This window comes from Pangasianodon hypophthalmus, chromosome 11 (genome assembly GCF_027358585.1).
Source record: "Pangasianodon hypophthalmus isolate fPanHyp1 chromosome 11, fPanHyp1.pri, whole genome shotgun sequence".
NCBI lineage: Eukaryota > Metazoa > Chordata > Actinopteri > Siluriformes > Pangasiidae > Pangasianodon > Pangasianodon hypophthalmus.
In genome coordinates this window covers 204,970-220,000 of record NC_069720.1, presented here as the reverse complement: position 1 = coordinate 220,000, position 15,031 = coordinate 204,970, and the positions used below count along the sequence as shown (strand labels likewise).

General features: G+C 40.8%; 1 protein-coding gene across 1 annotated transcript in view; it reads right to left on the bottom strand.

Moving 5' to 3' along the window:
• Positions 1–6,381: 6,381 nt before the first annotated feature.
• The window catches only part of rras2 (RAS related 2), a 38,925-nt gene continuing 30,275 nt past the window's right edge, over positions 6,382–15,031 (bottom strand). The window contains exons 5-6 of the mRNA XM_034308652.2: positions 12,060–12,178; positions 6,382–8,342 (exon numbers count right to left, since the gene is read on the bottom strand). Of these exons, the coding sequence (XP_034164543.1) occupies positions 8,255–8,342; positions 12,060–12,178 (207 nt within the window). The 3' untranslated portion in view covers positions 6,382–8,254. The remainder of the gene's footprint in view (positions 8,343–12,059; positions 12,179–15,031) is intronic.

Here is a 15,031-nt window from a genome sequence, read left to right as displayed (position 1 = left end):
ATTACATACATAGAGACTGTACCACGTGGGGGGGGGGGGGGGGGGAGCATGTGAAAAATCATATGCATTCAGAATATGGACTGTACCACTGAGGAGTTATTTCTCTGCATATTATTCTCAGAATACTGACTGTACCTGACTCATATACTGTACACACACATACGCACACACACACACACACACACACATATATATATATTATACTTACATACATTTTAGAATATGGACTGTACCACTTGAAGAGGGGGAAAGGGGGTTGACTGCACAGCTCTACAGTCTACAGGAGTCACTTCCCTTAACACTCACCATATTTCTTACACGTGTGTGTGTTTACTGATTTCTGTTAACTGACATTAATATTTTATAGTGTATATTATTATATTATATATATAATAATAAAGAATATTCAGGGAGAATCATTCTGATCTTTATTTAGGTTTATTTGTTTTTATAATCTCATACTTATTCATTTCCTTCTGTTGGTCTTTAATTCTTAAATTTAAAGCTGCTGTTCAGTACGAGAGCAAACAGTAAAGACAGGAACGAGTGTGGAGGTGGATCAGCGATAACATTCTGACCAGAACATCTCAGAGGTCTCAGAGGTTTCAGCGAATCGCACTGAAGTTCGTTTCAGTGAACAGAGACTCAGTGACGAGTCCAGATCAGAGACATTACGTACACGGAGCAGACACTAAAGACTATCCTTAGGCTTCTTTTCTACTTATTTCTTATTCATTTCTTATTTTAAAAGGTAAGGAGGCGTAGGTCAGGTTTTCATTGCACTGTAAGTTATATACTGTATATAACCGTGTATGTGACAAGGAAAGGAAAAGTAGAAAACGCAGTGTTTTTTTTACAGGTTAAGAAAGTGACTCAGCTCTGAATACTAAAAAGCTCCATTATTTACGCTGACGTTAATGAGGCTCGGTGAATTTCACACTCTGTGGTGCAGAGATAAAAAGACTATTACAGAGTGCCGGATTAAATCAGAGAGAATAATGTCAAACTCGAGCTTTAGTGTGAATATTAACTTTGCCAGTTTCTTTGTGCTGTAACGTTAACAGTGGAACACAGAGCTGCTTTCAGTCCTGCCGTTATTTCTGTTTAGTTTATAGCTAATGAAAGAGAAGGAGAACAACATCTGAACAACGACAACACAACAGAAATGACTTTATTAACACAATCAGACATACAGGCTGTGCATGAGGGCTGTCACAATCAGTACATTTGTAAGATTATACCTTGTGAATGAGTACTGTAATTAAAACAACACACAATCAGTGCCGAGCTGTAATTAAGACATGAGCAAATAACGAACAAAAGAAGGAAAAACTATAGAGGACATTTATGCAGACAATATGCTTAAAGAGAAACTGAGAAATAATCAACTATATTTAAAACACTTCAATTTAAAACACACACACACACACTCAAATAACAATTTAATGTAACCAGTCCACGTATCGGCTTGTTTTTAGGAGGAAACCAGAGAACCCACAGTAACCCGGAGAACCCAGAGGAAACTGTCTGATTTATCACTTTTTTAGCTCAAATAATTTTCTAATTATGAGGTATTTTATTGTCCTTCTCTTTTTAATAGTGAGAGTGAAATTTAGTTAAACTCTTGATACTCACCCAAAACAATACACGGTAAGTTAGAGTTTGTATCACATACATACAGTATTTAGTACACCATTTGGAGTTAGTTCTTCTTTGTGGAGAAAAAGGAGAACTTTGTCCATACATGGACTATAGAGGATTAAACCACAGCACAGTGAGACAGAGGTCTCTCCTCTTCTGGTGCTCTCAGCCCTCGAACAACTCGAAAATGCCCGTGTTTTCAACCAGCTGGATTTGCAGTGTGAACAGTGTGAGTCAGAGAGGGAGATGAGTGGAAAATTCTTCCAGTGCCTGATCAGTGACGTTCTTCAGGACATTCTGGGGAAATTCATCATTGCTTCCATGGATCTTCACATGAGTCATATCAAGCAAGTCCTCACCCACCTGCTCCAAAATCCACTTATATATAAAAGGAGAGAAATGTGAGTTCCATGCGCCGAGTGTTTATTTTCTGGGGCGTGGGATCAGTGCTTACGGACAATAACAAAGTCACTGCAGTCGGGGACTAGCCTCAGCCAGCCACAGTCAAAGAATTACAAAGGTTTCTCAGCAACTTTTATAGAAGGTTCATCAGAGGATTCAGTTCCATCGCTGCTCACCTCACATCCTTCCTTAAAAAGGGCCCTAAGAGACTGAAATGGAAGGAAGCAGCAAACCAAACATTCACCCAACTGAAAAGATCATTCACCACAGCGCCCATCCTCAAGCTCCCAGATCCTTCAAAGCTCTTCACGTCTGTGATGTTTGGGTTTCTATCAAGTCAACACCAGAATCTCCCAAAATGCACTGAATCCTTCAAACATGGCCATTGTCATGATCTCTTTCACCTAATTACTGACTGCTTGCACCTGGATTCAATCACACACACACACACACAAACACACACACACACACACGTATATAAAGCCCTCTCAAACAATCCTACCACCATGCGATCGTCCAGTGTCTCGTACCTGACACACCACACCTTTGTTTACAGTTTGAGATTCTCTAGTTCCTGATCTTCAAGTCAAATCAAGTGGAGTTTATTGTCATTTCAGCCGTATACAAGTACATAGTGAAACGAAACAACGTTTCTCCAGGACCAAGGTGCCACATAAGAAACACAGAACAACACACAACTACAAGGGACATAAATTATACAATAAAGTACACAAGTGCAAACATGTGCAGACAGCACAGGACAGTACAAGACACTACAAGACAGTACAAGACACTACAAAACAGTACAGTGACTACTGAGAGACAGTGAGCGCAGTGAGTCCCAGTGCAGCGCCGACCAGCACACAGTTCTGTTTAAAGTGAATCTAGTGACAGTAGTGCAAATAGAACAAGAGAACAATACAAGTAGCTGAAATAGAGTAAACATAAGAGTAGCAGCCTATGAACAGTATAATATAGTGAGTAATGTAGCAGCATAAACGTGCAAAAACTTGCAAAAAAATTGCAGAGAGGATGGAGGATGCTCAGTAGTGTGTGTATATTGGTATGTGTGTGTGTTCCTTCAGTCCAGTTTCTGAGTATTGGAAGTGTGTGTGTGTGTGTGTGTGTGTGTGTGTGTGTGTGTGTGTTCCTTCAGTCCAGTTACTGAGTGTTGAGGAGTCTGATGGTTTGGGGGAAGAAACTATTGCACAGTCTGGTCGTGAGGCCCGAATGCTTCGGTACCGTTTACCAGGCGGCAGGAGGGTGAAGAGTGTGTGTGAGGTGTGTGTGAGGGGTGTGTGTCAGGGGTGTGTGAGGGGTGTGTGAGAGGGGTGTGTGTGAGGGGTGTGTGTAAGGGGTGTGTGAGGGGCGTGTGTGAGGGGTGTGTGTGAGGGGTGTGTGTAAGGGGTGTGTGAGAGGGGTGTGTGTAAGGGGTGTGAGAGAGGGGTGTGTGTAAGGGGTGTGTGTGGGGTGTGTGAGAGGGGTGTGTGTGGGGTGTGTGTGAGGGGCGTGTGTGGGGTGTGTGGGGTGTTTGGGGTGTTTGGGGTGTATGGGGTCGTCCACAATGCTGGTGGCTTTGCGGATGCAGCGTGAGGTGTAAATGTCTGTGATGGAGGGAAGAGACACTGATGATCTTCTCAGCTGTCCTCACTATCCACTGAAGAGTCTCGAGATCCGAAACCAGGCAGTGATGCAGCTGCTCAGGAAGCTCTCGATAGTCCCTCTGTAGAACATGGAGAGGATGTGGGGAGGGAGATGTGCTTTCCTCAGCCTTTGCAGAAAGTACAGACGCTGCTGGGGTTTCTTCGTTATGGAACTAGAGTTGTTTTTGGTTTCCTGGTTTCTCGATTCTGGTTTTGTCCTGTTAACTCTGTTTGCTGATCTCCCGACCTTCTGTCTGTTTCTTGTTGACGGTTTTTCTGATGATTTAAATTTGTTTGTCTGTTTTTTCAGTAAACGCATTACATACAGCTGCAGCCGTCTCCGCAGTCCTGCGTGATGCAGCAGTAAATGAATCCCAGTGAATTTATTTCCAGACTGGATTAGAATTGTTATTTAGATTTTTGTTACATTCCTGTCATTATAATAAACTGTGAACAATTTAATTTCAGTAATTTTTGTTATTGTATTTATAATGTCTATGTGACATAATCTGAAGCATTTTAATGATCACAGATGAGGTTATGGTTCATTCAGTGAATTAAAGGCACAGTTTGTATTGTAATGTGCTTTATACGTCACTTTTATGGACAACATAATCAGCAGGCTTTCAGAGACACTTCACCCCTGATCTCTTAATGATAATGTTATAGCTCAGCGCCCACACGGTGTGTGTGTGTGTGTGTGTGTGTGTGTGTGTTCAAAAGCATACATGTGTTCAAAGCGTTTTTAGTGAACGAGTCGATCAGATTCCTCCTGTAGAGACAGATGAGGAGCTGAACATCAGGATTTATGGATTTATAGCTCTGAGTTTAATAAAATAAGTCTCCTGAGTAAAAGCTCTTCACTTCCTCTCACTGCTCACTGAAAAGAAAAAACTCCACAGATTTCCTGTTTAAAAGCTTCTGAAAAACAGCACAATTAAACATTAAGATAAAGCAACCTTCACAGGAATAATGGATCACGTAGCACTAAAATGAAAAAAGACTCTTCATTATGAAACCTCGTTATTTGTCACACACATTAGTGTGCTCCATAAATTTGTGACAAAAAGAAAAATAATTTATTTGATTTTTATTCATGCTTAACTGTGAAGACGACTCTGTGATGAGAATGTATTTTATACTGATGTACACAATGACGTCACAGTAAAACTCCTTCATGTTCAGTGCAACAGGCCGATTAAAAAACACACAGAAATCAGAAATATTACATGTTTATTTAGTTTTAATAAACTACTGAAGGCTATTCGCACATTACATGACTTATGAAATATCATTTATTAAATAATGTTGTTAGACTTTATATAGAAAAAAACCTTCAGTAATTTTTCAAAACAAAAGAGAAATGTAGAAAGGTAGTAGACTTTGTTAATAAACATATTTATATTAGCATGTTGTGATATCACACTGCAGTCGCTGTCTCTGAGGCTCCGCCCACACACCACAGGGTGTCTGATATCTTATGTACACTTTTCTGGCCACAAGCTTCAGGATCCTAAACCCTGGGATTTGATTGGCTCAGATCAGCTGATCCAAATGTCTGTGCACTGGATTGCAGTGGAATCTCTGATAAATGCTAGAAGTTTAGCTTCTGGTTTCTTCAGCTCTGTGAGTTTGTGAAAAATCTGCTCACCCACTGCATCCACATCAACGTCATAAACATGCGTAAAGGTCAGAAATCACTCAGGGAAGGTCAATCACAGGCCGCTGTTCAGCCTGTGATGGAGTACCTGTAAGTGCTCAGGTTCAGATCCGTACACAGCTTCCAGCTCGTTCACTCGAGTGTGTTAATGGCCTTGGATCAGGTTTATGTTCATTATTTAACTCTGATGATTTCAGTCTGATTGCAGAGGCTCAGTGTGGAGGATGGAGAGGATGAACAATCACTGACGAGAGCATTTTAAAGATCTGATCTTCAGCTGATTTACGAGTTTCAGCACTGTGAGACGAGAGATGAGAAGAACACACACACAGTGGGGCAGCTGTAAATAATATTACTCTCATTATCATATGAAAGGAAATCTGTGGTTTTTTAATTTCATACTGTATTCCTCACGGCAAACCGGAAATCATTTTTATTCAAACAGAAAATTATTTCTCCTGAGTTCCAGGCAAAGCATTTTATAAGACGCTTGGTTTAATCACAGATTTTATTATTATAGCACCAGGAACTGTACAGGGAGAAGATGGGAGCAAGAACACACATTATGGAGGCACAGAAATTTCTAGAACAAAAAGGGACTGAGTCGTGTACTGGGTTCAACCTTTATCTCCATCTTAAGCTCTTATTTCTGTCACATCACAAAAAATAACCAAACTAGTGGATGTTGCCTTTTTCTGCTAATCTGAGAGCAGCTTCGACTTCAGCTACCTGCTCTCAAGACTCTACGCCATCACGAGAGGATCAGGCTCATCACCGCCAGACGCAGTGCATCATGGTTCGTGTTTGAGGATAAAGGTTCAGACTGAACGCTAGCAAATCTTCCTGTCTGCCTGCCGCTAATAATATTAACGCCTGTTATAATCTGCTCTATGATATTTATTATAAACTGAGATCATTAAATACTCCTCTTTACAAATACACACAGTTGCGCTCTTTCCATGAGAGCAGTCTTCACTTACAAACATATAAAAATACTCATTAACTAGTCCAATAAGAAAATAACGTATAAAAGTATATAGTAAAAACATTTAATCATGTTGTTCAGAGTATCACTTCCATCTTTTTTAATATCTTATATTACAGTGTGAGAAAACAAAAACTAAGAGTTTTATCCCTCGTACAGAAACACGTGAATGCAAATAGGAAGACAACAAAAGTGAAATAAAAACATGTGAGACGGTGGAACAGTGACGCAAAACCCTCGACCAGAATAAACACAGCAGCGTGTGTGAGGATGGATTCAGTCAGAAATGAAACTGAATCTCAAACTCTCGGAACTGCCAGAACACACACTAAATCTGAAAATCTCCTACGATTAACGTACAGAACTGTGCAAAAGTCCAAAAAGATTCTGTAAAGTGAAGATTCCTTCAAAATGAATCACAAAAACGAAATATCAAAGACTTTAATCTACAGCAGGTCAGTATTTAAAGCAGTGTCTTATAGGGTTTATAAGAAAATCAGCTGTAAGTTTTAGGAGAACCTTCACAGTTCTTCTGCAGATTTCTGTTCGCTCTCTTTGATCATCCGCTGAACTTTATTGTACAAAGTGATCTACTACAACAATTTTACTGTAACATTTAATCAAACAAATGTTTGGAAAGGAGAAAAAAGTCTACTTACACACTAACATAGAGGACATAAAGACATGAAGTTTCTGTAAAAATCCAGCGTAAGACTTTTGCACAGCGCTGTAAGTGAAGAATCAGGTTCAGGATTAACAGCAGAACAAAAACACAAAACCACAATTTGATCCTAATAAAAATCAAACATTGTCAGTTTAAATGCAAATGAATGAAGGCCAGAAAAATGACCAGTTTATTGACTTCTGGTTAATAATTTATCAGCGATGGTCCTTGTGGAGGCACCGGGGTGTGCGCTGCTGTCAGGGAACAGTGATAAATAAGAAGAGTGTGAAGAGGAGAACCTGAGAGTCAGAACAGAGCGAGAAAAAAAACAACCTCAGAGCTGAAAGCAGGACGCACCGTCCACATGGAGGAAATACGCTCGCTTATATGACAAAAACTGACACACATCAAAATCACTTTTTCACCAGAGGCCCGACATGACAGAGTGACAGAATGACAGAATGAAGAAGAGACAGAATGAAGGAGTGAAAGAATGAAGGAGAGGCAGAATGAAGGAGAGACAGTTTGAAGGAGTGAAAGAGTGAAGGAGAGACAGAGTGATGGAGCGACAGAATGAAGGAGTGACAGAATGAAGGAGTGACAGAACACTGACTCGAGCAGAACATCGCTCACAGCGTGAGCATGAGCTTAAGGCCTGTCTATATGTACATTACACTCACACACATTTCCACCAGCTTCACTCAGTCTGTGGAGAACGCTGTGTTATTATAAAGACGAGTTTCACTTGTTATCTGATGTACAGTAGTTGATTAGCACAAGAAAGAAGACAAATGTGGCACAAGACACACAAAAAAGCTTCAAAAACACAAAGCTGGCTAAAAGCCTCTTCATCAGCATTCCTGTGTCTATTCGTGATGTTTTAGTCACTGTAAGGCAACAAAAACCTTCCAAATACAAAAAGCGTTCATGTTTAGTAAAAGCGACGTGTAGTGTTGTGTTGTGTTGAGACGAGATTATGAGATTATCGGTGTTGCGATGTCGGTACAGTGAAGTGAAGGTGAAACGCTCCATCAGAGCTCCACCATGGTTTGGTTCTTCTAGTCGTGACGTCTCGGAGGACGCCGTGAACCGGATAACGCCGGAACAGAGAGTTACTGTGTTTGTTTATTTTCTTTTGAAGACATGCACGTGTGAGAAAGGCAGCGGTTCATCCACACAGGATGTGATGTCAGAAGGCAGGGTGGAGGGGGCGGGGTTTGGTGATAGCAGCTGGATGAGTGGCGATGGTGATGGACCAATCAGACGATCACGCAGTGGCAGCCGCTCTTGTCTTTCTCTTTACGTGTCGGCTCCGGTGAGGGCGGGCACTCCTGCTCCTGGAACTTCCTGTCACAGGAAGGAAGTGGGTTACAGATGGTACAAACACACACACACACACACACACCATTGCAAAAGCATCTTTCCTTTAAAAAAAAAAAAAAAAAGCAGAGTCAGATCACATCACTGTAGCAAGGATTCTCACCATCACCTCATTAAAAACCTCTCACAATGCCTCTGGGGTGTGTGTGTGTGAGTGTGTGTGAGTGTGTGTGATTGAGTGAGTGAGTGTGAGAGAGAGAGAGAGAGAGAGAGAGAGAGTTTACAGATGAGGAGTTTCAGGATGAGTTCACCTCAGAGGATTAAAACACAATATTATTTTAACTGGTTTTGTCGCCACCTTGTGGTTATTTTAGAGAACACTACACCAGTTTTGCTGGAGCACATTATTTTATAGTTCAGTCATTTTTTTGTGTTAATTCTGTGTCACACAAAAAGTAATTCACTGACGTGTTTAACAGTAAACATCTGTCTGTGTATTTTTACATTATTATATTATATTATATTATATTATATTATAAATAAGTAATTTCTGTTGCATCAAGCCAACATAATAACAACAAAAAAATTTTGTTGTTATTATTATGCAGCCACACCTCCACTGTGACAGGTGTATAAATATATATAAAAGGAAAGAGAGGGAGAGAGAGAGAGAGAGAGAGAGAGAGAGGGAGAGGGAGAGAGAGAGGGAGAGAGAGAGAGAGGGATAGAGAGAGAGAGAGAGGGAGAGGGAGAGAGAGAGGGAGAGAGAGAGAGAGGGATAGAGAGAGAGAGAGAGGGAGAGAGAGAGAGAGTGTGTAAATATATAGACAGATGTGTATATGACACAGGACTTTTGTCCAAAATTGTCTGTTTCACTGGAAACATTGTGTACTATACTGAACTTTTACAACCTCTACCATTTTATACACACACACACACACACACACACTCCTCTCTGAACGTATTGGAACTGAAAGGCTATACACTGAAGACATTTGGGTTTGAGATCAAAAGATGAATATAAGGCGATAGATCAGAATTTCAGCTTTCATTTCCTGATATTTACATCTAAACGTGTTAAACAAGTCAGAACACGGCACCTTTGGTGAGAAAACTATAGGAACAGAGAGTCTTAAAATAAATAACACTTAATGTTTGGTTGCATATGCCCTGCTTGCAACAACTGCATCAAGCCGGCGACCCACTGACATAACCAAACTGCTGCATTCTTCTTTTTTCTTTTCCAGGTTTCAGCTAAAACCTTCCACTTTTTCCCCTGATGAAGTGCTTTGTTGTGTTGCAGTGTGTTTTAGGTCGTTGTCTTGCTGCATGTTGAAGATCCTCCTGATTAGACTGGATGCATTTCTCTGTAAATTGTCAGACAGAATGTTTCTATAGACTTCAAGCAGTGGATTGTGGTATCTTCACTCCTGCCCTGTGGAGGTTGTTGGTGATGTCACTGACTGTTGTTTTTGTGTTTTCATCACAGCTCTCACAATGTTTCTGTCATAACCTGTGGTTGTTTTCCTTGGCCGATCTGTTCCATGTCTGGTTGTTAGTACACCAGTGGTTTCACATTGTTGTATTGGCTATTCCCAATGCTTGTGGCTCAAACCAAGAGAAGACATTCAGAGCTATTAATTGTTTAAACAATCAATCTAACAGGACTCACCTGGGCAACAAGAAACACCTGATCATGCTATTCTCCTCAATAGACTGGAAAATGTAGTAGGCATTAAGGGAACAGCCCTTTCCTGACTCAGGTCTTATTTGACTGATCGTTATCAGTTTGTAAATGTAAATGGTGACTTCTCTACGCATACTAAGGTAAAGTTTGGTGTCCCGCAAGGCTCTGTTTTAGGCCCACTGCTCTTTTCTCTATATATGCTACCTCTGGGAAAAATTATTCACTCATGTAGATATAACGAGGATTGCTTTCCTTCATCTCAGAAATATTGCTAAAATAAGAAATATATTGTCACTACACAATGCAGAAAAATTAGTTCATGCTTTTGTTACCTCTAGGTTGGATTATTGTAATGCCTTACTGTCTGGATGTTCCAGTAGATGCATAAACAAGCTCCAGTTAGTCCAGAATGCAGCAGCGAGAGTCCTTACTAGAATCAGAAGATATGACCACATCACCCCTATCTTATCCACACTGCATTGGCTCCCAATCACATTTCACATTGATTATAAAATACTACTATTGACCTATAAAGCACTAAATGGTCTCGCGCCACAGTACCTGAGCGAACTTTTGGTCTTTTATGATCCGCCATGCCTACTCAGATCAAAAGGTGCAGGCTATTTGTTGGTACCTCGAATAATGCGTGCTACAGCAGGGGTAGAGCTTTCTCTTACAAAGCCCCACAGTTATGGAACAGCCTTCCACTTAGTGTTCGGGGCTCAGACACAGTCTCAGTGTTTAAGTCTCGGCTGAAAACATATTTGTTTAGTCAAGCCTTTAGTGAATAGTTTTCTTAGGTACAGGGGCAGGTCTGGAGGGTTTCACAGGCATAGAGTGTTGTGGTGAACAGGGATGTTTGGATGCTGTCGCCCCCCCACTCTCACGCATTCACTCAGGTGTGTTGATGGTGGAGTGGCTGGAGCTTTATGTCCCAGGACTCCCTCATGTCTGTGTTAGCTTCTGGCTCTCCCTTTTAGTTATGCTGTCATAGCTAGTCTTGCTGGAGTCCCTGCTTGCTCTCTGCACGCAAAGTACATTGTCCTTAACCATTAGAGGACAAAAGCTCACCTAACAATCTCTTCCTCTCTCTCCATCTCTCTCTCTCCCTCACTCTCTCTCTCTCTCCCTCACTCTCTGTCGAGCTACACATGCTACTTCTGAGATGCCAGTGATCCTGACCCCTTCTGCTCCTCCTCACTGCCTGATCCATCCTGATGCCCTACGTCTGGTTGGAGTTCTCATCTGTTGAGTTCGCTCGCTGCTGCTGGGGCCCCATATGGACGGCCTGAAGAACTGTTTGGATAGCTGGTGATGGCGCCACCTGGGGGCTGTGGAGATGGTGCTGCTTGGGGATCTCATATGGGGAGCTGTACTGTACTGTACTGTAATGGCTTGGGACTGCGATTGCTGTAGTGGCTTTGGGGCTGCAGTTGCCACGAACACCTTCGTACTCAGGACTCCATCAGTGGACAGTGGATAGATTTTAACCAGCCGGACTTCTTGCAAAAACTGTGATGAATTTACTGGTTGCACAATTGCACTATTTGTCCTTATAGTACACAATAATGGAAGGGAATGATTTATAATCGCACTATCCGTTGCACCCAGATGAGGATGGTTCCCTTTTGAGTCTGGTTCCTCTCAAGGTTTCTTCCTCATATCATCTCAGGGAGTTTTTCCTCACCACCATCACCTCTGGCTTCTCATTAGGGATAAATTCACATATTTACAATATATTTTTTGTGAATCCATTTATTTCTGTAAAGCTGCTTTGTGACAATGTCCATTGTTAAAAGCGCTACACAAATAGTGTGACTGATCACTTGAAAATGTGTGAGTTCAAACAAAAGGTGCCGTGTTCTAAGTTGTTTAACACGTCTAGATGTAAACATCAGGAAATGAAAGCTGAAATTCTGATCTATTGTCTCATATTCATCTTTTCTTCAGTGTATCGCAAAGACAATAATATACATATAAAATGAGAGAGAGAGAAAAAAAAAAAGCTAGCGATACACATAAGAGATAAAGATTAATTTTTCCATTCTGGGACGCACCTGATGACGCGGACGAGCTCGTGGAACGCCTGGTCTACATTCATGCGGATTTTAGCTGAAGCCTCCATGTATGTGACTTTGAGCTGCCGAGCAAGTTGCTGACCCTCCTCCTGACTCACCTGCAAACAACACACACAGGTGCACCGTGTGTACGAGTGTTCTCATCGTATACCATTAAAATTTATACATCAACTTATTTTGACTTATTTTCCAGCTTTAATTGCATCTGTGACAGTTTTGCTAATTTCACATTAAATGGAATAAATGTAATATTTACAGTCTGGTCCACATAAAACTATAATCAGAGTCTGTACACCTCCACTTCCATTTAATAATTCCTCCATTTATCACTCGTTCAAAGCTACTTTAAAGGTAACTGATGAGCAAATCTACACTGGCATCAAATATAAGAACATTTTCCAGAAAAGTGAAAAGTAGTGTTTATTCCAAAGCAATAAAATATACAGAACTACAGTATGTTTAATAGACGTTTTAGATTTAATGAATGTGTTGCACTTCTGTGTGTGTGTGTGTGTGTGTGTGTGTGTGTGTGTGTGTGTGTGTGTGTGTGTGAGAGAGAGAGAGAGAGATGTGAAACTTTTACCAGATTCAATCTAATAACAAAAAAATGTAAACACACACCATATTTTGAATAGTGTACAAGCTCTCAAACGTAATGTTGTATAAATCTGTATTAAATAATATATTAAAGGCCTTTAATTTGTAATAAATTGCTGAGATATATGAAGAGTTTTTTAAGGAACTGTAGATCTCCTGCACTGTTAAGGGAGAGACAGAACACTGTGGAAGATCTGTGAAGTATTTTCAGACCCCAATCATAATTAATAAGAGGAAAAACATTTGAAAATAAACTATTCCAGAATGCGATCAGCTGCAGTGTGTTTGAAAACGAGGTGATCTATTTGATGATGCTGATCATCTCATGACGCAAGACTGAAACTCATCCAGACTAAAATAAGAAAGGTTCAGAGCGCTCGATGGTGGAGAACGATTTAAACAGCAGACTTCAGAGCGCTCAATAAAGAGAGAGAGAGAGAGAGAGAGAGAGACAGACAAGTGCAAATCAATGCAATTAACTTACGTTCCATCTGTAAATCCTCTAGAGGGCAGTATAACACCAACGATGTGTGTGTGTGTGTGTGTGTGTGTGTGTGTGTGTGTGTGGCACATGAACCCAGTAACACCAAATCTCTCTGTCTCACTCTGCGTGTCTTCCTGTCTGTCTCTCCACGTACACAGGGGATTACAGCACAACTCGAGTGAAGCAGGTTTTCTGTGTGAAATCAGTTTCTTTATTTCAGATCTAAAGACTGAGTAAATCGAGTCTGAGTGACTCACTGACTGAGGCGTGTCTCTGCAGTGTCAGATTAAACTTTAATTAATTAATTCCTAGTGAGAAGTGTAGGCGTAAGAGCAGCACACAGTACATACTATAGGACAATATAAGGCAAAAGTATATAGGAAGAGTTGTGCATGTTTACAGACAGGACTGGATAACGCTTTCACATCAAACATGAAGTAAACATTATATACATGATGCTGAAGCGTATATGAAGCAGGAGCGTATATGAAGCAGGAGTGTATATGAAGCCGAAGCGTATATGAAGCAGGAGTGTATATGAAGCAGGAGTGTATATGAAGCAGGAGTGTATATGAAGCAGGAGCGTATATGAAGCAGGAGTGTATATGATGCTGAAGCGTATATGAAGCAGGAGCGTATATGAAGCACGAGCGTATATGAAGCAGGAGTGTATATGAAGCAGGAGTGTATATGAAGCTGAAGTGTATATGAAGCTGAAGCGTATATGAAACAGGAGCGTATATGAAGCAGGAGTGTATATGAAGCTGAAGCGTATATGAAGCTGAAGCGTATATGAAACAGGAGCGTATATGAAGCAGGAGCGTATATGAAGCAGGAGTGTATATGAAGCTGAAGCGTATATGAAGCTGAAGCGTATATGAAGCAGGAGCGTATATGAAACAGGAGTGTATATGAAGCTGAAGCGTATATGAAGCTGAAGCGTATATGAAACAGGAGCGTATATGAAGCTGAAGTGTATATGAAACAGGAGCGTATATGAAGCTGAAGTGTATATGAAGCAGGAGTGTATATGAAGCTGAAGCGTATATGAAGCAGGAGTGTATATGAAACAGGAGTGTATATGAAGCTGAAGCGTATATGAAACAGGAGCGTATATGAAGCTGAAGTGTATATGAAGCAGGAGTGTATATGATGCTGAAGCGTATATGAAGCAGGAGCGTATATGAAGCAGGAGTGTACATAAAGCTGAAGTGTATATGAAGCAGGAGTGTATATGAAGCAGGAGTGTATATGAAGCTGAAGTGTATATGAAGCTGAAGCGTATATGAAACAGGAGCGTATATGAAGCTGAAGTGTATATGAAGCAGGAGTGTATATGATGCTGAAGCGTATATGAAGCAGGAGCGTATATGAAGCAGGAGTGTACATAAAGCTGAAGTGTATATGAAGCAGGAGCGTATATGAAGCAGGAGCGTATATGAAGCTGAAGTGTATATGAAGCTGAAGCGTATATGAAGCAGGAGTGTATATGATGCTGAAGCGTATATGAAGCAGGAGTGTATATGATGCTGAAGCGTATATGAAGCAGGAGTGTATATGATGCTGAAGTGTAAATGAAGCAGGAGCGTATATGAAGCAGGAGCGTATATGAAGCAGGAGCGTATATGAAGCTGAAGTGTAAATGAAGCAGGAGTGTATATGAAGCAGGAGTGTATATGAAGCAGGAGTGTATATGAAGCTGAAGTGTAAATGAAGCAGGAGTGTATATGAAGCAGGAGCGTATATGAAGCAGGAGCGTATATGAAGCAGGAGCGTATATGAAGCAGGAGTGTATATGAAGCTGAAGTGTATATGAAGCAGGAGTGTATATGAAGCAGGAGTGTATATGAAGCTGAAGTGTATATGAAGC